This window comes from Lasioglossum baleicum, chromosome 10 (assembly GCF_051020765.1).
Source record: "Lasioglossum baleicum chromosome 10, iyLasBale1, whole genome shotgun sequence".
Lineage (NCBI taxonomy): Eukaryota > Metazoa > Arthropoda > Insecta > Hymenoptera > Halictidae > Lasioglossum > Lasioglossum baleicum.
This window is the reverse complement of record NC_134938.1, coordinates 16,109,007-16,130,254: the sequence shown is the minus strand read 5'-3', so window position 1 is coordinate 16,130,254 and position 21,248 is coordinate 16,109,007. Positions and strand designations below refer to the sequence as shown.

Genomic DNA, 21,248 nt, shown 5'->3' with positions numbered 1-21,248 from the left:
AGCACTCGATGACTGTCACGAGGAAAGATCGTTTACTCTTTATCGACATCTGCCACTCGGGCCTGATCGCCTCGCTTTTGATCCTAAAAGAGTTCACGGCACCGGAAATTTCTCTCTAAGACACGGTGACTCTCGCTGCATGCCGGTAACGTAATTTCGGGGAAGCCAGTGATATCGTGACATAGACAACCGATGTAGATGTCTGCCGGGAAGACATAATCTTTTGAAGCCGGTGGCACCAGCCGATAACGGATCTCGTGCCGATGACAGACTTCTGTTCTCTTGCGTATCGGCTTTCCGGAACAGCGCGTCCGAAAAATACGAGAAAAGAAACAACAAGGACACGACGAACGTTCGCAACACCGCGATTAAAATGATGTTCGATGTCGATAAACCTTTAATCAATTTAATGCTTTTCGTGGGTGGACTCGGACAGATTTTTTCTACGGAAGACATATTTTTCTTTTGTGTTCCAGGTTTGAGGATTCGGTTGGCGAATCTGTTCTTCAAGCTCCTAACATGTTTCTTATACATATTCAGAGTCATCACCGACAGCGATCCAACCTATGCAGCATGGTGAGTTCAAAAGTATAGAATTCTTTTCTTTTCCCTCTTTAATTTCGTGCCATTTTATCGGAGTCATCCACGGGAAGGCATCGCCGGAAGAATTCCTTCGCAGAACAAAGAGAGCCATTTCCGCTCGCGATTCGAGCCCAACGTTCATGCAAGATTGCGATATTTTGTAGAACGACTATCGCGGGCTGAAAATAAAACCGAGATAAGATTTCGCAGCTGCAACAGCATTGCGCTTCCCTGCCGCAAGTCTCTAAGAACCACAATACTCCTTAAAGGTTCAGATTTCTAGGGATCCACCGCCTATCTATTCCTGTATTCCTGCTCTCGCTTCCCTTTTTTTCATTCCTCCTACTCCTAAGAATTGCACACCGTTGCGTATTATCTTCCGCGCTCACGAATTTACTGGTTCTCCGTGTGCAACATTTTCCCCGGCGTTCCTTGATCTCACGACGTTTAACACAGTGAAACGCAATTTACAAGTTAATTGGCGATAAAATGGCAATTTCCTAACTCGACGACACAAAGGATTAAAAACGATTAGAATGTTCGGGAACAGCTTCTGGACGGTCTGAAAAAATTGGCATTCCCGGGCGCACTTTGCGGGTACATCGTCGGGAAGCTTTTAAAAAATTTCGCGGTGCGCCTCGGTCCTGGAACTTCATCAGCCGCTTTTAAAAATCCTTTCTTCCAGTTATGGTTGCACGCCCGGCAACAAATCCGAGTTCCTCGTGTCTCAGAACCTCACCGAGGAGGAATTCCAAGAGCATCCGACCATCAACTGGGACGCGATTTTATGGGTGAGGAGGCCTCTGGAATTGTGGATCGTCCAAGTGATCCTGGCGATAGTATCGCTGACGGAATCCTTGCTGCTCGCTTATTTAGGCTACAAGGTACGCATTCCTTTGATTCTTGAAGACGTGATCCGATGCACGATCGGTGTGACCTGTCCAGTGAACCACCGAGAAATCAATTATTCCTCGTACTTGGAAGTACTTACACGCGTGATTTTTTCTGTTCAAGTAAGAATGATGAAATTTGTTCGTTCGCTGGACAGGTTAACCCAAATACTCGTTGTGGAAATCATGATTGCTTAATGTACTGTACGAGATAGCTCGTTCCTTTATGCTCCCGAAGAAAAGGAAAGAATAGGAACGTGAAATTTAAATGCTCGCTACTTTTAATTGTGTATCGTTAGTTCTCCTTTGCTTCGGCATCCTCCGGTAGGCAAAATATACGCGCTCCCTTCATCGTAACGAAACTTACTGCCGAGGAATTCTAATTAAAACACGCGAGTTTCATTAACTACGATGGACCTACCATAGTAACGCAAACTTCTCGATGATTCAGTGCTTCTTGCCTTTTCCGATGAATAAACCACAGATTTTTTATGGAATTTCTTTTAGACTCGCGTAGCCCTTTCTCACTGAAACTGTTTCAATTTTCGACAATAAAGAAACGGAATATCTCGTTCGACCACGCTCAGTGTATGTATCTGTTTGTATTTTTAAACGTACCGTAACGTTAAAAGATGTTTAATCACGTCACCATTATCGATTCACTAAATTCACGGAATAAATTGCTCTAATTACACTGTCCAACACCAGATTTGTTCCACAACTACTGTTGAGTGGTTCTTATAGAGTTTTTCGCGCTGAATCCGAATCTGTTTCTAATTTTTTTGCTATACTAATATGATGATATACTACTATTTTACAACTTTAAACAAATATTGTGGTGTTATTGTAAAATATATTGAATTGTTCTTTATAGCAAAAGGTTCTGTAGACTTTCCCGAATACAGCGATATCAAATATTAATACATTATGATTGTTTAAACATGTTTAAACAGTCACTAAAGGCGGAGTGACCCCAGTTTTGCACCAATTTTTGAGGATATTTTTCTATTTATTTCAAAAAATAAGGGTCCAGCGCAAAATCGAACTATACCATGCGATAGAGCAGACTTTTATCTTGAGAAACCCCCCTTTGAAGTTTGAAACGTTGACGTTTCTTTCGAGAACCAGAAAGCAAAATATCTTCGCCCGACATCAGTTGCCGCCAGTGGCGCTCACCGCATTAATCATCGTTTAAACATGTTTAGACAATCATAATGTATTAATATTGGATATCACTGTATTCGGGAAAGTCTACAGAATCTTTTGCTGCAAAGAACAATTCCATATCTTTTACAATAACATCGCAATATTTGTTTAAAGTTGAAAAATATGTTTTTTTTTCAAAGCCATGTTCCTCAAAAACTGTGCGTATAGGGTAAAAATTAAAAACAGATTCGGAATCAGCGCAAAAAACTCTATACGATCCATATACGACCCAACAGTATATTGGGAACATAAAAAAAGTTGAAATTTGTTGGACAGTGTTACCTGGCAACTGAATAGACAATCAACATATTCAATTATGAGAGTGATCAAATATCTTTGGCGACAATGCGTATATATTTATTCCTCTTGTGCCGTCAGCCGTTTCTGCATGAGCGCATTCTTTACTAGCCTAATCGATGTTCTTTCTGTTGGTAAATTAGACAAGGAACGAAAGCGAAAAATCCATGTTCGGATTGTGCATGGAAACAGGTCAGAAAGTTAGTCGGAGTAGAAGCTTTTCCGAGGCTGCAGTCAATTTGGTAGCTTCAGCGAGAAGCTACAGCTTTTGCTTCGGTAGACGAGTCCGGGAATCATAACTCTTTTTCCAGCAAGCAAAAAATTCACGAAATGTGCTTCCAACATTCGAGCAGATTCCCAAAAAATTGTCCTGCGTATTGAAAAACGGACAATACCTTTTTTCCGTAGAATAGATTACAGATATACATTTCGAACAGTAAGTTTAGAGATATTGACAAAACTGCGTGTAGCTCTCTTCCGAAATAAATAATTCAACTACAGATACATCCGACACACTGTTTCCTTCGTTCTTCGTTTTGTTAACGTGCACCTGCAAAAATGTGTCACGACATTTTCCGAATTTCTCCGCTACTTTTTTCCAATGTTTAAAACGCTTCACTGCTTGCTGTTGTGCCACTCTTCGTCGTTCTGCAGTTTCATCGAGAATTATTTACGGTTTCTTCGAACACGGCGGGACATGTGAATTAAACGAGTTTTATATTAACAATAAGATACGGTAAAGTCGGTCGGTCTCTCTCTCTCACTCATTCTCTATTTACAATTAGCACACACGGTATAGAAAACTTGCTAAGAAAATATTAAATGTCACTCTCGAAGGAAGACGAAGCCAATGCAATAAAAACTTATTACAGCAGGTATAATAAAAAAATTTCAGCAAGTTTCGGCGGACTTGTAGGTGGTCACAAAACATGCCGAGTTCTATTCGCGAAACTTTTCCTCATTTCACTCGAAAAGTAAACCTGGAAAATCTCTAAAAGTCTCGCGAGGAAGAAAAGAAGTTCGTCCCTCGGTTCAGCTAAATTACAATCCCATTTCCGGGTACGAGTGTAAGCCGAGAATAAAAAACAGAAACAGAGAAAAATTCATCTGTATGGCAAATTCTAAAATCGATCATTCGTCCAGTCAATGAATGCTCGTAAGAGGGGTGTAGAGGGAAATGGATGGAACACAATTTTTAACTTTGGGACTTTGTTTGGACTAGTTAGGAAGTAAACATACTAAAAGTCCCTACTCCTAGGAGGTGAGCGGGGTGCAGGGGGGCACGTAGAAGGTCCCCTTTTTCGGTTTTCCGTTTGTATCTCGGAAACTATGCGTCCTAGCGATAAGACTATTCTATACGGGTTACCATGGGTTCGTCGACAACACATTTGACCGACACTGTTTTGATCTACAGTAACTTTCGTCGACACTATGTTTTCGTCGACATTGTGGAATCGTCGACAAATAATTTGACCGACACTATGTTTTCATAGACACGGTCAAATTGGCGACGTCTGCTGCTTTCATCGACAGTCCGTGTTTAGCGACAGGTTTGATTCGTATTTGCTACTTTTGACTAATCGTTATTATCACTGTTATGTTCTAGATGCATTTAGTTGCCTGTATAATAAAAAATAAAGAGAAGTACAAAGCATTTCTTCAAATAAACAAACTTTATTAATAGCTACACACAAATGAACAGAAATCATAATATTTCATTTAATTTCAAAGATAATTGTATAAATACATATACATAGTTTGAATGAACAGAACGCATGCTACGTTGTCGACGAAAACATAGTGACGGTCAAATCATTTGTCGATGATTTCACAATGTCGAGGAAAGCATAGTGTCGACGAAAGTTATTGTCGGTCAAATCGTGTCGATCAAAACAGTGTCGGTCAAATGAGTTGTAGGCGAACCCATGGTAACCCATTCTACACAAGATTAAAGCTGACAAACGTGCCATAAGATTGATTCTATTCAGTTTTTCGCTATCTCGCATAGTTTCCGAGATATCCGCGCTCAAACTTCACTAATTGTGAATAAGAAATTTTTGCCTTACGTTTTTTGTCTTATTTGACTAGAAAACTCTTCAGCACAATTAGTGAAATTTGAGCGCGGATATCTCAGAAACTATGCGAGATAGCGAAAAACTGATTGCGATCATTCTTATAGCACATTTTGTCAGCTTTAATTTTGTATAGAATGGTCTTATCGCTAGGAAGGACCCCGCTCACCTCCTAGGAGTGGGGACTTTTAATATGTTTACCTCCTAACTAGTCCAAACAAAGACCCAAAGTTAAAAATTGTGTTCCTTCCATTTCGCTCTACAACTTTTCGTTGACTGGACTACATTTCGTATGTAACCCGATGCAAAAAGAAAAGTGCGACACAGTAATAATTGCACGAGAAGTATCAGGTTCGAACGTTCTTAACATAGCGTTATCGAGTTTGTCGGTTGTTACGACGTGACGAATCAGGTTGCCGGAATGCTCGATTAGCGAATAGCGTGCCAAACACTATAGATCTTATCTGGAATCGCGCGCATAGAAAGCGAGCGGCTCGTTAAAATTTGACACCGTTCAATAACAATTTTACAGTGAACCATCCATTTTCCATGATCCAGTGCGACGGGTTAATTACGAGACGTTTGGGACATTTGACCGATTAAAATGATGGAAACGTTGAAATGGACCGGGAACAGCATAAATCTGCTATCTCCTCGCGATCGCATAGTTTGCCAGAGTTAGTGCTCTCGGCGAGATTACGTCTTTCGATGGTAATTATGTCGAAAGGTCGGGATGAACGATTAAATTTCGCGTATGCGATCCGAATGATCGAGCGATCTCCATAGCCGCATAGCGGATCGGCGAGTTGGCTAACCAGAAAACGGTATGACGTCGAATCGCCGTGTTTGAAGGCTTTCGATACCACTCGAGGATCGCGAAGGAGCATAAACTGAAGGGCTCCGCGGTGAAGTGGGGACTCGAGTTCTCAGAGAATTCGGGTAGCCTCGTCTGGACGCGTACGGTTGAACGCTCGAGCACGCGTGCATGTGAATAAATACACAGGAAATCGGTTACTATGATTCGTGGCGGGTCGTGTGTTTGACCCAGGAAACGCGGAATCCAATCTCGGTTTGCGACTAATGATCGTCGACTGGGTTACAGTGACGGGGACCGACGCGTACTCGTGTATACTCCACCTACACTAGTTTCCTGTTATGTCTTCTTCCGTCATTCTTGATTTACGGAGTATGCTGCCGAGGATTCGACGTCTCACTCGGTTAAAGAGACGAGCGCGTCTCGTGGTTTCGAACTTGTACACATGGCACTCCGCATGAAACACGAGCTTATTCCCTTGAACTACGTTATTTAATAATTCTGTTCGTCAACGTGAACGAACAACACATATAAAAGGAAACAGGGAACATCCTAAACCAATCGCAATGACACCGGATACGTTGCACTAAGAATTCCGTAATTATAATTAACGGAGGTCGACCTAATTGCTGATGCAATTGTCGGCTACGGGAGTAACGAGGTCCCCTTCCTAAAAAAGCAGAAATTTCGTGAATAGGCATTCATCCACTTGCTCATTGTTTTCAATAAACTCTCACGTTAGGAAAACTTCAAAGCCGAGTACGGTCCATATTAAATTTTTAGCTCCTTTCACTAAAATATCCCGGGTCCGCGGAGATTGAATAAATCAACGAATATCCTATTCCCGTGGCATCGTTAATTACTCTTGCTTTATTTGCAGTCTCCGAACCTTTCTCGTTAAATTCGCTCGGAGATAATTGGATTAACATGATTAAAATTAGTATAGAGCATTTAGAGCATCTTGAATTGTGTTTATGTTTTGCAGCGTAGAATCCGCGTTCGGGGAACGAGGCGACATCCGTTAGAACAGGCCTGGCCAACCCGCGGCCCGCTGTAACGTTACGCGTCATCAAAGTGGCCCGTGAAACCATTTGAATTGGCCAGGTCTGACTTAGAACAATGTGATTAGTGTCTCGTAGTACAATGATACACATAGTATTGCACGGCTACCGAATAGAAAGAAACGCAGAAACGAAAATGCAGGACGACTATTTGATCTTTTTCTCAGACTCTTCTAACGCACTTTGTATTTTCTTGAAATTGTCGCTGGGTTTGTTGAGCTGTCTTCGTCATGTTCACAGGGAAACATCTGGCAGCAGCTACTCTCGTTCCACTTCATCTTGGAGCTGGTCAACACGATACCGTTTACCATCACGGTGAGTGATCAACCAATTTTACCTACGCATTGTTAACGAGCGTGCAAGGCACGAGCCGCCAGTCCATTTCTCAGACACTTAAACCATTTCGCCGGCAGCGAAACGTATTTGTATCAGTTCTGTGATTTTCTAAATTCCATTCCACCGAGCTTCGATACGGATCTGAAGGTTTTACGTGCCTTCGGCACGCGACAGAGCCAGAGATTCTTAGATAGAACATTATTCGGTCGAGTCGCGGTGCTAAGCTGTAGGTACTCTGTGTACGCTATACCGATTTCCGTTCTAACAACAAGCATCATTGCCAGCGAGTAGAAAACTTGTTGCTTCCGTTTGCTTTTCGCTTGTGTTACACTGAATGATAGCAATGGCCTCTTATTGCGACAGATAGGAGAGCTCATGCCGCTTGCTCGCGATTTATGATTACTGGGAACCGTGAATCGATTCGTTCCGAATAAAAACAAGTATTTTCTATACATATTGCTCTTCAGAAAGTTGAACGAATTATATTGAACACTGTACAGCATTTTCCTTGGGTGCTTTCATAATTCTGAAAATTGTCGACGACTGGAATATAAAAGGTGTTTTCTTCAGGTTCGTGAGAAATTGTATAAGATTTTGCCGGTGCATCGATCTCTGCTTGTTAACCTCGATCTAGACAGAAATAGGATGTAACGCCATCAGAGAGTTGCGCTCCGAGATTTAATTGGTCCAATCTTATTAGCTTTGTGCCTCTCTCCTCCAATGTTCCGGCAAAATCCCGAAATCCCAAATCTTAGCGTCTCGTAATCGCTTGGAAAACACTTGTACCTCGAGAGGCAAATCAATTTCGCGTAAAGAAACTGCACGTTGCCATTCTAACTTTGAAATCGCACAAATTCCGATTCCGATTGAATTTGTTCGATAACGTTGGCGATAATTGAAGCGAACTTTCGTTTTTGTTTCGCAGCTGCTTTACCCACCGATACGAAATCTCTTCATCCCAGTGTTCCTGAACTGTTGGTTGGCGAAGCATTCCTTGCAGAATATGTTCGTGAGTAATCTACTGATATGAATTAGTGGAAAATTACGACCGTGTGGCCGCCTCTCTACCGTCGCTTGTATTTCTGCCTAGCAGAATGATCTGCACCGAGCCATGCAGAGATCACAATCAGCTCTAAGTCAACAACTGATGATTCTCACAGCTACGTTACTATGCCTTGTCTTCACCAGGTGAGTCTCCGCCAAAATGATTATTTCAGGCATATATAAAATGAAAATCGTAATTCTCGGCTGTTTATCGCGTTAATCGACTTAATTGCGCGGCAGGTAACGCGATTTAACATTCATCAACCAGTAATCATTTTCGTGTTCCATCGCGCAGGACGACTGGGGATTCCGTAATGACAAATTATAATTCTACCGTCGTACTGGTAAACTTTTCTTAACCGTTCCGTTCCGCGCCGGCCTTATTTTCACCCATTATTTAAGTTTGCGGAGAGCCCGTGTTCTATAACTTGCATAGAAGTTACATTACGTTATTCGAATAACGAGGAAAGTTTACCAATTCGAATACGATTTCCATTCACAGATTTGTTTTCCGGATATCGAAACCGGTTTTTCTTCTGTCTAGCTATTAGTCCAGGCAACGAAAAATTGTAGAGGGAAATGGACGGAACACAATTTTTAATTTTGGGTCTTTGTTTGGACTAGTTAGGAGGTAAACATATTAAAAGTTCCCACTCCTAGGAGGTAAGCGGGGTGCAGGGAGCACGCTTTCTCAATTTCCACTTCCATTTTTCAGTTTCAACATCAATTTCTCAATTTCAACTTCAATTCCAACATCAATTTTTCAATTTTTCAGTTTCAACATCAATTTCTCAATTTCCACCTCAATTCCAACATCAATTTTTCCATTTCAACTTCAATTTTTCAGTTTCAACATCAATTTCTCAATTTCCACCTCAATTCCAACATCAATTTTTCCATTTCAACATCAATTTTTCAGTTTCAACATCAATTTCTCAATTTAAACTTCAATTATTTAAGTTCAACTGCAATTTTCCAATTTCAACCTCAATTTTTCGATTTTATCTTCAATTTGAAAACTTCATTTTCAACTTCAATTTTTCACTTTCAACTTCAATTTTTCATTGTCAATATCAATTTTTCAATTTCAACTTCAAGTTTTCAATTTCCACTTCCATTTTTGAGTTTCAACATCAATTTCTCAATTTCAACTTCAATTTCAACATCAATTTTTCAATTTCAACTTCAATTCCAACATCAATTTTTCAATTTCAACTGCAACTTTTCAGTTTCAACATCAATTTCCACCTCAATTCTAACATCAATTTTTCCATTTCAACTTCGATTTTTCAGTTTCAACATCAATTTCTTAATGTCAACTTCAATTTTTCCATTTCAACTTCAATTTTTCAGTATTAACATCAATTTCTCAATTTCAACTTCAATTTTTCAATTTCCACCTCAATTCGAACATCACTTTTTCCATTTCAACTTCAATTTTTCAGTTTCAACATCAATTTCTTAATTTCAACTTCAATTTTTCCATTTCAACTTCAATTTTTCAGTTTCAACATCAATTTTTCAATTTCAACTTCAATTTCAACATCACTTTTTCAAATTCCACTTCACTTTTTCAATTTCTACTTCAATTCCAACATGACCTTTTCAATTTCAACTTCAATTTTTCAGTTTCAACATCAATTCCTCAATTTCAACTTCAATTTTTCAATTTCAACTTCAAATGCACGTAGAAGGTCCCCCTTTTCGGTTTTCCGCTTATATCTCGGAAATTATGCGTCCTAGCGATAAGACCATTCTATACAAAATTAAAGGTGACAAAATGTGCCATAAGATAGACTGCATTCAGTTTTTTGCTATCTCGCATAGTTTCCGAGATATCCGCGCCCAAAGTTCACTAATTGAGGTGAAGAGTTAGCGAGTCAAGTAAGGCAAAACACGTGAGGCAAAAATTTCTTTTTCACAATAAGTGAACTTTGAGCGCGTATATCTCGGAAACTATGCGAGATAGCGAAAAACTGAATCCAATCAATCTTGTGGCACATTTTATCAGCTTTAATTTTGTATAGAATAGTCTTATCGCTAGGACACATAGTTTCCGAGATATAAGCGGAAAAGCGAAAAAAGGGACCGTCTACGCGCCCCCCTGTACACCGCTCACCTCCTAGGAGTAGGGACTTTTAGTATGTTTACTTCCTAACTAGTCCAAACAAAGTCCCAAAGTTAAAAATTGTGTTCCTTCCATTTCCCTCTACACCCCCTTTACGAGCATTCATTGACTGGACTATATGTATTTATATCTGGCTTGGACGCGTCAAGTCTTTCCTGTGCAATTCATTGACACGTTCATTTTCCGATACGTCAACTTTTCTCTAAGGCAATAATGAATTTTCGGAAATTGCCAGAAGCAAAAGTAGAATTGTTTTGCCGTATTAATGGTGTTCCATCTGATCTCGTATGAAATAAACAGCATTACATTCATCAAGCTATATTAAACACTTGAATACGCCGCGCCGCGCCGCCACGTATTGCATACGCAATCCCGTATGCCATAAATACAGAGTGCATACAGTTCTGGCGATTTTGAATTCAATTATAAATTCAAGGTTACAATATATGAAAGCCAGACAAGAACGGTTAAAATTTTTAGCAGTTAAGACGGATATTTTCGTCCAATCCTGTACTTGTATGACGCCATACAACTCCGTTGAGAATAGTGTGTCTGTCATGTCGGGTACCGTGATCGAACATGATTGCGGTCAGCCGATCAGCAATTTCTAAGCTAAAAATATATAATACAATACCGGCGAAACCGACCGGGAAAAAACTACCACCTTATTACTTCTCCCGACATGTGCCGCAAAGTTTGCAACTATGTCACTCCGAGTACAATCGTAACATTGCAAACAATCGATCGTTGGCCGTCTTAGAAGTGGAATGAGCTAGTTTTAATGGGATTTCAAGCTTCAAGGTATCGCCGTATTATTAGACGTGACAAGGAAGAAAGAGGAGAGGATAAAAACAGAATGATGGTTCGAAATGATAGAGAATTAATAGAAATTCATTGATACAAAAGACGTAAAACGTACTTTCGTCCGGCACCGTAACAGGGCAGACAATGTGCGGGAAATCCTCGGACAGTGTCCACCGTGTGAGAAATGACTTCCGAATAATTCCAAGATTGACAACGAGATAGGAGACATCCGGCCGCCCTTGTCGCGACTCCGGTTCGCCTTGACAAGGGCGAGCTTACGGGTTACGCCGTTCTAAAACCACGCCGTAAATAACGAATCACGACGATCGATGGTGATACCAATCCATCTGCGCTAGCCGCCACGATTACTTATTAATGTCTGTCCCACATTACGATCTGGGTCAATCAGCTAAGTTTCACCTTATCCCGTTTCCTCGATCCTCGACTTTTCCACTAACTTCGAGTCGAATCGAACGGTCAGTCGAATCCAAGAAGTATAGAAAATTCGCATTTATAATAACAATATATTCAGGAATCTCAATATACAGCAGAGTTGGGCATTAATCGATATTAAAATTTTAATCATGATTGATTGATTCAATCGATTGATGATGTTAATCGTCAATCGTTGATTAAATGAAGAAATCGTCGAAAAATCGGCGATTGATTCAATCGTTTGATTTAATCGTCAATCGTTGATTAAAGAAAGGAATCATCGGAAAATCGGATGATTTAATCGCCTCACGGTCTATCCATAAATTGCAATAAGGAGGGAGAGAGAGAGAGACAGGGTTGAAGCTCAAAAAAAAAAAATAGCTACCCGTCTACGCTCGACGCGACCGAATCCCCCCGAGGATTTTGCGTCGATAGAGACATTACTGTATTCATTTGAATCTACTATAGTTATTAAACGAAGAAAAAAATTCAGAAGTGTCTTCCGTTCGTTGCAATTGCTGCGGAACATTTTTATTTTGCATAAAGATCCGATTGCATAAGTCTCCTTATATCGTCGTAAAGTAAGATTATCCAGCTTCATTAACTATAATGCCTGGTCTCATAATTTTAACTGGTAGTGCATTTACGTAATCTGGTTTGCGTGGTCCATTCTCTATGTACATGTGTGTGTGTGTGTACATAGAACATCCTGTCTGATGTGATCGATGTTTAACGGTCAGTAAAAAGTTTCAACTTTTCACAATACTTTGACAAAGAGCTTGAATTCTCGGCCATGCATCACGATATCAGTTCTTGTCACACGCTGCTATCTACCTGACCGAATTTTTCATCGAAATAGATATTCCAATGGTTCCGCGGCAACCCTATTCGTCAGATCTGAGTACGCGCGCGACGTTTCCTCTGATCCAAAATTTAAATCAAAGGTCGCTATTTCGAAACCAGGCGAAATCGAAATTGTCGTGACAGACTGAAGGCAGTTCCGCTTGAACATTTCCACCCCGGCAATGTTTCCGAGAATGGGAATAGCATCTGACATGACGTGTGCGTTACTTTCGAAGGAACAGTAAATAATAAATAACTCTGCTGTGCAGACATTGAACAATAATTTAATTCTAGGTGGAGGAGATATTAGAAGAGAAAATATTATTAATGTTATTTGACAAAGGATTCCGGAGATTGATTTCATAGCAAAACATTTTTATCCGCTGGATTCTCCCGGCCAACGAGAACATTGGATCTGCGGACTCCTAACGAAAAGTTCCAGGTGTTCCTTCGTTAACGAAACTTTCGTTTCTCATCCGGACCGAAAGGCCACGGAACTTTTTCAACTATGTGTGTTCGTCGTCGGGGGAGTTCAAGGCAACTGACATTTTGTGTGAACAGTTGAAAATGTCACGCCCAACTAGCTATTCTATAGGAAATTAGATTAATACCGCTGTGTATTTTCTGCGATACTTGTCGACGCGAGCTCGCGTTTAGTTCGAGCTGGCCGAATCCGCAAATCATTTCTCGTATTATTCTCTAATCTAAGTCACTCATAAAGTCTCCGGTCTAACTAAGAAAAACAAATTTCTTTTTAGAAATTCCACTTTATTCATCAACATACTCTCCTGCAAGAGTGATGCATTCATTCCAACGCTCCTCTAACTTATCGATGCCCTTTATGTAATACGATTTGTCTTTGCTCTTAAAATAAGCCTCAGTTTCGGCAATCACTTCTTCATTTCAGCCAAATTTCTTTCTCTGGAGCATCTTTTTTCATGTCTGCAAGAAGCCAGTAGTCGCTGGGGGCCAAATCTGGAGAGTACGGTGGGCGGGGAAGAAATTCAAAGCGTAATTCGTCCAATTTAACCATTGTTTTCATCGACTTGTGACACGGACCATTGTCCTGGTGAAACAGCACTTTTTTCTTTTGCATGCGGGGCCGTTTTTTCTTGATTTCTGCACTCAATCCATCCAATAATGCCATGTATTATTCACTATTGATAGTTTTGCCTTTCTCAAGATAGTCGATGAACAAAATTCCATGCGCGTCCCAAAATACGGATGCAATAATCTTGCCAGCCGACTTTTGAGTTTTTGGTCGCTTTGGACGACTTTCATCGGCTGCTGTCCACCCAGCTGACGATCTTTTTGATTCAGGCGTGTAGTGGTGGAGCCATGTTTCATCCATTGTCACATACCGACGCAAGAAATCCTTTTTATTTCGCTTCAACAGCTTCAAACGGCGCTCTGAATCGTCGACGCGTTGTTGTTTCTGGTCCGGTGTGAGCAAACGCGGCACCCACTTCGAAAGCAACTTGCGCATGCCCTTTTCATGTAAAATTTTAAAGACACTGCCTTCTGATATTTTCAAGGTGTCAGCTATCTCACGCAACTTCATTTTACAGTCTTTTAAAACTATTTTGTGGACATTTTTTATGTTTACCGGAACAACTGCCGATTTTGGGGGACCAGAGCGTTCAGAATCATTGGTGCTTGTACGACCGCGTTTAAATTCAGCATACCAGTCAATAATAGTTGATTTCCCTGGTGCAGAGTCCCCATAATGCTTATCAATCCACCGTTTGGCTTCAACAGTATTTTTCCCCATCAAAAAACAGTGTTTAATCAACGCACGAAATTCCTTTCTATCCATTGTCTTGAAAATTACAAAACTGGGGTCACTAAAACGACTGTAACCTCTAAACTAACGGTCAGAGTGCCATGAAATTTTGACACGTACTGTTTGAAGGTTAGTACTACCCGGAAATCACGTGGGTCTGTCAACAATGTTGCCATATACATATGTGTCAGACCGGTGACTTATTGAGTGTTGTACGAATAAATATTTCCGGTTCGAACCCAATAATTAGCTGTATTGATGAACGATGAATAGGTACCGCGCACGAAAGTCTCTCGCTATTTGCTAGTTAATTTAGTCTTGCGGTCTAGGGTCGCTGTCAATCAAGCGCCGAGTATAATAACTTTCCGGAGGGGTAAAGCGCACGGTAATGAAGCGTAGTGGGAAATGGTTTTCAATTTTGTCTACCGTCGCGTCGCACGCAATACTTCGAGCTTGACATTTCGTTAAGCGTCTCGATTAGCCGTACTGTGAAATTTCTTCCCGGTACGCAAAGTAGAAGGGTTCGGCATTTAGGGTACAGGAAGTCTGTAACGAACCATTATTATAAATGTTGCGTGAAAACGTGATCTGAACGACAGTCAGATAAATTGCGGCGCGGACGGAATGAACGCAATGAAAAAGTTAAACGAATTTGCCAGATTGAAGCCGTAATTTTACAGTACATACCTCTCGTAAAAAATTTCGCAGATTTTCTATGACACAACTGGCATTAATCCCACAAAAAATTATTCCTCCGCGAGTTAAGAAGGCTCGCATTACTCGTACCTCGTACGTCACTTTTAATCCTCTGAAAGCTCCCTTTTTAAATATACGTGTGTCATCATTTTTAGACTTTTTTAATTTCCCAGCGTGTTAACTGTATTGGAATTTTAGTGGATTCCCTTTGCGATGATTGGGGTATCTGTTTGCGAGCTGGAAAAACAATCCACAAAAACCAGGAATTTACCATTTCGTTATAATTTTTCCTGTGAGAAATTTTTTATCAATTTTTTGCTGCTCCTCCGCGCGAGTAAAAACGAAAACGTTACAATTTTCCGTTGCAACTTATTCACGGTTACTCGTTGACGACTGAATTTCGTGTTTTCGAGTTGACTAGTTAAAACAACTGTGTAGAGACTGCGAATTAATATTCTCCCGGCAGTCCCTTCCGATCACGCGTTCAAAAAGTAAATTTAGGGTTCAGGGCATCCTCCGTAAAACCAACAGACTGAAATCCGTTCATTAATCGTGTTCATTCGCGACGATGGCACGTATGTTGACCCGCTCGATCCGTGTTCGTGGATTTTAGTCGACTCTGTCGTGTCCTCTCAGCGTCATCTACCATCCAGCATCGATAACAAGCGAGACACTTGTTGTACAGCAATCAGCAAGCAGCCAATAGTGTATCTCGACCAAGAAAAATTTCACGAATGCGTCGATCATCTTGAACAAACTTTCAGAGATCTTGAAAAAGATCTTTGTTCAGGTTTAGAAAGATTCGCGAGTACCTTATTGTTGACGTACGTGCCGGTTCTCGTGGATTGCACGCGATTTTCGAGTTTGAAGTGGCCAACCTCGCGCGGAATGGGTGATTGCATGCATAATCGGGGCACAGGGATGTTTGTGAATGCCGTTCGTTAGAGTGGATCTATGAACGTGGCGCGCCTTTTCCGCGATTCTTCGTCTCCCGCCGGTACCTCGAAGATGAAAGGATCTCGGGATCCTGTAGCGAACAGCTAATTGTACGATCGGTTTCAACGACTACGACAGGACGACGCATTCAGCTCGACTGCTATACGAGAGAGAGAGAGAGAGAGTCGAATTACCGAGCGCACAGACGCCAACGCCGGTGATTTCAATACCGTAGCCCTCCGGGCGAGCTTTAATCCCGCGGAATACGATTCCAAGCGACAGTTTTCGATTTAATTTTCCAGCGTATGCGGAATCCAACACTTCCAGAGAGCGGGCCACAGGCATTTGAATCTGTTTCAAAGCACCTACTACGTCGTGGTCACGTTCTCGACGGTCGGCTACGGGGACTTCGTGCCTGACATCTGGCCCTCGCAGCTCTACATGGTCATCATGATCTGCGTGGCTCTCATCGTCTTACCAACACAGGTAACTACAAACTTTTGTTCACGTCAGGCGAATTATTCGGAAATCACACTGATCGACATATCTAACTACACTCCCAAAGAAAAGCGTTGGAAAGTTGAAAGAGTGGTTTCTCAAGATAAAAGTCTGCTCTATCGCGTGGTGCAATTCGATTTTCCGCTGGACCCTTAGACCCTTATTTTTTTTTTTTAAATTGAAAAACATCCTCAAAAATGTGTACAAAAGTGATGCCTCTCCGTCTTTAATGATTGTTTAAACATGTTCAAACAATCATAATGTCATAATGTATTACTATTGCACATCACTGGATTCGGGAAAGTCTAGAGGATCTTTTGCTGTAAAGAATAATACAATATCTTTTATAATAACATCATAATATCTGTTCAAAGTCGAAAAACGTGTTTTTTTTTCAAACTCAAATTTCTCAAAAACTGTGCGTGTAGGAGAAAAATTAAGGCCAGATTCGGAATCAGCGCTAAAAACTGTATGGGATACAGCCAACAGTTATATGGAAACATTTTTGTTGTTGGACAGTGTAATTTTCTCTGTCTTTCCCTATATTCGTCAGTTGCCACTTAATTTCCTAATTTTGAACGCCTGTCTCTCGGTGCCTATTTGGTAAAAAAAAAGGATTGACAGTGAAATTTGAAGGAAATTTAATGCTCTTTCCAAAAATGGAAGACAAAAGTTCATAGGACCCACAGTTTTTGAGTAATAGGCGAAAAACTAAAACAAGGTAATAAAAATTGTGGTTGACCGTGGCCAGACCTGCCGACTGGACTATTTTCTTTGTTTTTCTTTTTTTTCACCGCACAGCTCACCTCGCTGCTCCACTATAAATCCACCCTTACGTTAATAACCGTATCGGTTATATGTATATAATGGAAAAACAAACAACCTGCGCGGCGCAACGAAGTCGGCGTGGACACAGCGATTCTAGAGTGGGAGGTTTCGAGTTTCGACGAGCATAATGTCGCGAACAGAGCGCGTCTTCTGCCGGATTAATAAAATTCTAGCGATCATAATAGAAATCTTACGATGAATTTACTTATGCGATTCAGCTGAGTCCTCCTTATCGACGCATCTTATTCTTCTCCTCGTTAACATTATCTCTTCCGGTCTTTGCAAGGCAGTCGCTGAAACGGGATTAATGTCCGTTTTATGATACCCGGGGAAACCCGCCGCGGTCTTCATTCCCGCGCGATACAGTCATTGTTAAGTACGATGTAAAAGTTTTATATCATCAGTAATTCCTAGCCGACGATAAATATTCGCTCGGACGGTGAACGTCGGGAAATAAATGTCAAATACTTCCCCTCTTTTGCGCTCTTCGCGAGGTTTTCGTAGCCCGAGCATTGTGTTACGTATTACAAAAGGGATCGTTAAATCGGTGTTCCGTTAACGCTTAGTCAAAGGTACCAACTATATCGTCGATAATTTCGCGTAACCTTGAATGCGAACCTTTTGTTATGGAAATAAAAGGAAAATTTCGCGAGATCGGATGCGCAACATTTTCTTTACGCTTGCGTTACGTTAGTTTCCTAAATTGAACCACCTAATGGTTCTCGAATCGGAGCGGTATAATTTCTCGGTAATATTCCGGAGGACACTTCTTTCTCGAAAACCAATTAATCCCGGCCACTGACGAACGCGTAATTAAATTGTCCGCGGGGAGATCTCGTAACCCAAATATGCTTCTCCTACTTGTTGCCCGGGAATCATTGACTAATGACAGAGGATGGTACCCGAAGTCAGCCGGAGGTAGGGATGACAGTGATAACTATGCAATTCATCTGTCAAACCTGCCAGCCGCACACGATATACGAATAGTACGCTGACGGAACGTTCTTGAGATGCATACAGGGTAGTCCGGAAACTGTTCCACCGAAAGGGTACCCAGCTGCGATGTAGCTCATCCAGCTAGACCCTCTTTCTCGACTTTGTCGGTTGCTTTTATTTGAGAAATCAAATGTCAACTGTGTGTTTCTCTGATGACAGTTCGAGCAACTGGCTTTCACGTGGATGGAAAGACAGAAGCTGGGCGGTTCTTATTCCTCGCATCGAGCGCAGAGCGAGAAACACGTTGTGGTTTGCTGTACGACGCTGCAAGCGGACACCATCATGGATTTTTTGAACGAGTTTTACGCCCATCCGTTGCTGCAGGTATAGTACTTGCTTCGACCGTGAATTTTGGGCGAAGAGAGACAGACCTCGGTACAAGTCCGGTCGAGGTTTAAAAGAGAAGCGTATGTAGCTCCGGTTCTTGTTAAATTCAGGATTACTACGTGGTACTACTGTCGCCGATGGAACTGGATACCACAATGCGAATGATTTTACAGGTGCCTATCTGGGCACAAAGGGTAATTTATATTCAAGGCTCGTGTCTGAAAGACAACGATTTAATCAGAGCCAGGATGAACGAGGCGGAAGCGTGCTTCGTTCTTGCTGCGAGGAATTATCAGGACAAAACCGCCGCCGACGAGCATACGATACTCAGGTCAGTTAAAAGTCGCTCGTACGTGCCGGTCGAACAGTAGTCCAGTCAATGAATGCTCATAAGGAGGGCGTAGAGGGAAATGGAAGGAACACAATTTATAACTTTGGAACTTTGTTTGGACTAGTTACGAGGTAAACATACTAAAAGTTCCTACTTCTAGAAGGTGAGCGAGCTACAGGGGGGCACGTAAAAGTCACCATTTTCGGTTTTCCGTTTATATCTCGGAAACTATGTGTCCTAGCGATAATACCATTCCATACAAAATTAAAGCTGACAAAATGTGCTACAAGATTGATTGAATTCAGTTTTTCGCTATCTCGCATAGTTTCCGAGATATCCGCGCTCAAAGTTGATTAATTGTGCTGAAGAGTTAGCTAGTCAAACAAGGGAAAAATTTCGTTTTCACAATTGATCCACTTTGAGCGCGGATATCTCGGAAACTATGCGTCCTAGCGATAAGACCATTCCATACAATATTAAAGCTGACAAAATGTGCCACAAGATTGATTCGATTCAGTTTTTCGCTAACTCGCATAGTTTCCGAGATAACCGCGCTCAAAGTTCACTAATTATGAAAAAGAAATTTTTGCCTCACGTTTTCTGCCTGACTTGATTAGCTAATTCTTCAGCACAATTAGTGAAATTTGAGCGCGGATATCTCGGTAACTATGCGAGATGGCGAAAAACTGAATACAATCAATCTTATGGCACATTTTGTCATCTTTAATTTTGTGTAGAATGGTCTTATCGCTAGGACGTATAATTTCCAAGATATAAGCGGAAAACCGAAAAGGGGGAACTTCTACGTGCATTTGAAGTTGAATTTGAAAAATTGAAGTTGAATTTGAGAAATTGATGTTGAAACTGAAAAATTGAAGTTGAAATTGAAAAATTGATGTTGAAATTGAGAAATTGATGTTGAAACTCAAAAATTGAAGTGGAAATTGAAAACTTGAAGTTGAAATTGAAAAATTGATATTGACAATGAAAAATTGAAGATAAAATCGAAAAATTGAGATTGAAATTGGAAAATTGCAGTTGAACTTAAATAATTGAAGTTTAAATTGAGAAATTTATGTTGAAACTGAAAAATTGATGTTGAAATTGAGAAATTGATGTTGAAACTCAAAAATTGAAGTGAAAATTGAAAACTTGAAGTTGAAATTGAAAAATTGATATTGACAACGAAAAATTGAAGTTGAAAATGAAGTTTTGAAATTAAAGATAAAATCGAAAAATTGAGGTTGAGATTGGAAAATTGAAGTTGAACTTAAATAATTGAAGTTTAAATTGAGAAATTGATTTTGAAACTGAAAAATTGAAGTTGAAATTGAAAAATTGATGTTGAAATTGAGAAATTGAAATTTACAATGAAAAATTGAAGTTGAAAGTAAAAAATTGAAATTGAAGTTGAAATTGAAGTTGAAAATGAAGTTTTGAAATTGAAGTTGAAAATGAAGTTTTGAAATTGAAGATAAAATCGAAAAATTGAAGTTGAAATGGAGAAATTGACGTTGAAATTGAAAAATTGAAGTTGAAATTGGAATGTTGAAATTGAAGAGTTGAAATTGAAAGTGAACTAGAAATTGAAGTGTTGAAATTGAAAGTGAACTAGAAATTGAAGTGTTGAAATTGAAATTGAAGCAAAAACACTAACTCGAACAAATAATACCAAAGTGAAGTTTGAACGCAGATATCGCGGAAACTATGGGAGATAGCGAAAAACTGAATAAAATCAATCTTGTGGCACATTTTGCCAGCTTTAATTTTGTATGGAATGGTCTTATCGCTAGGACGCATAGTTTCCGAGATATACGTGAATACCGAAAAAGGGGACCTTTTTAGGAGTGGGGACTTTTAGTATGTTTATCTCCTCACTAAAGACCCAAAGTTAAAAATTGTGTTCCTTCCATTTCCCTCTACAACGTGCGAGATCGTACAGAAAAATTTAATTAATTCTTTTCATCTTCTCATTGAGAAATCATTAAGAGATAAGGTCGTTGAGAAATTGTTTGAGACTCGTTCAATGATAAACGGCAGATCGTGGGCAGTGAAGGACTTCGCGCCGAACGTTCCTCAGTACGTTCAAATCTACCGTCCGGAAAACAAGCTCCACGTGAAGTTCGCTGAGCACGTTGTGTGCGAAGACGAATTCAAATACGCCCTCTTAGCGAACAACTGCACGTGTCCTGGCGCATCCACCTTGGTTACCCTTCTGTTACATACCTCCAGAGGACAGTAAGTTGGCAGAACGAAGAACACAGAGATATTTTCACCATAGAATCTCACGTTCTCCTCATTCGCTAATTAGCAGAACTTTTAAAACAGAGGATTACCGTTG

At 40.5% G+C, this 21,248-nt stretch overlaps 1 protein-coding gene across 13 annotated transcripts in view; it reads left to right on the top strand.

Annotated features, from left to right (window-relative positions):
• Slo2 (slowpoke 2) overlaps nt 1-21,248 on the top strand; it is a 152,290-nt gene that overhangs the window by 113,576 nt on the left and 17,466 nt on the right. For 8 of the 13 annotated variants that reach the window (XM_076432632.1, XM_076432631.1, XM_076432630.1 and 5 more), the window contains 9 exons: nt 477-576; nt 1,268-1,466; nt 7,163-7,237; nt 8,184-8,267; nt 8,349-8,446; nt 16,230-16,413; nt 18,409-18,573; nt 18,687-18,907; nt 20,948-21,145. In XM_076432632.1, coding sequence (XP_076288747.1) covers nt 477-576; nt 1,268-1,466; nt 7,163-7,237; nt 8,184-8,267; nt 8,349-8,446; nt 16,230-16,413; nt 18,409-18,573; nt 18,687-18,907; nt 20,948-21,145 — 1,324 coding nt within the window. The remainder of the gene's footprint in view (nt 1-476; nt 577-1,267; nt 1,467-7,162; nt 7,238-8,183; nt 8,268-8,348; nt 8,447-16,229; nt 16,414-18,408; nt 18,574-18,686; nt 18,908-20,947; nt 21,146-21,248) is intronic. The other 5 variants (XM_076432633.1, XM_076432623.1, XM_076432635.1 and 2 more) reach the window with 3 other exon arrangements.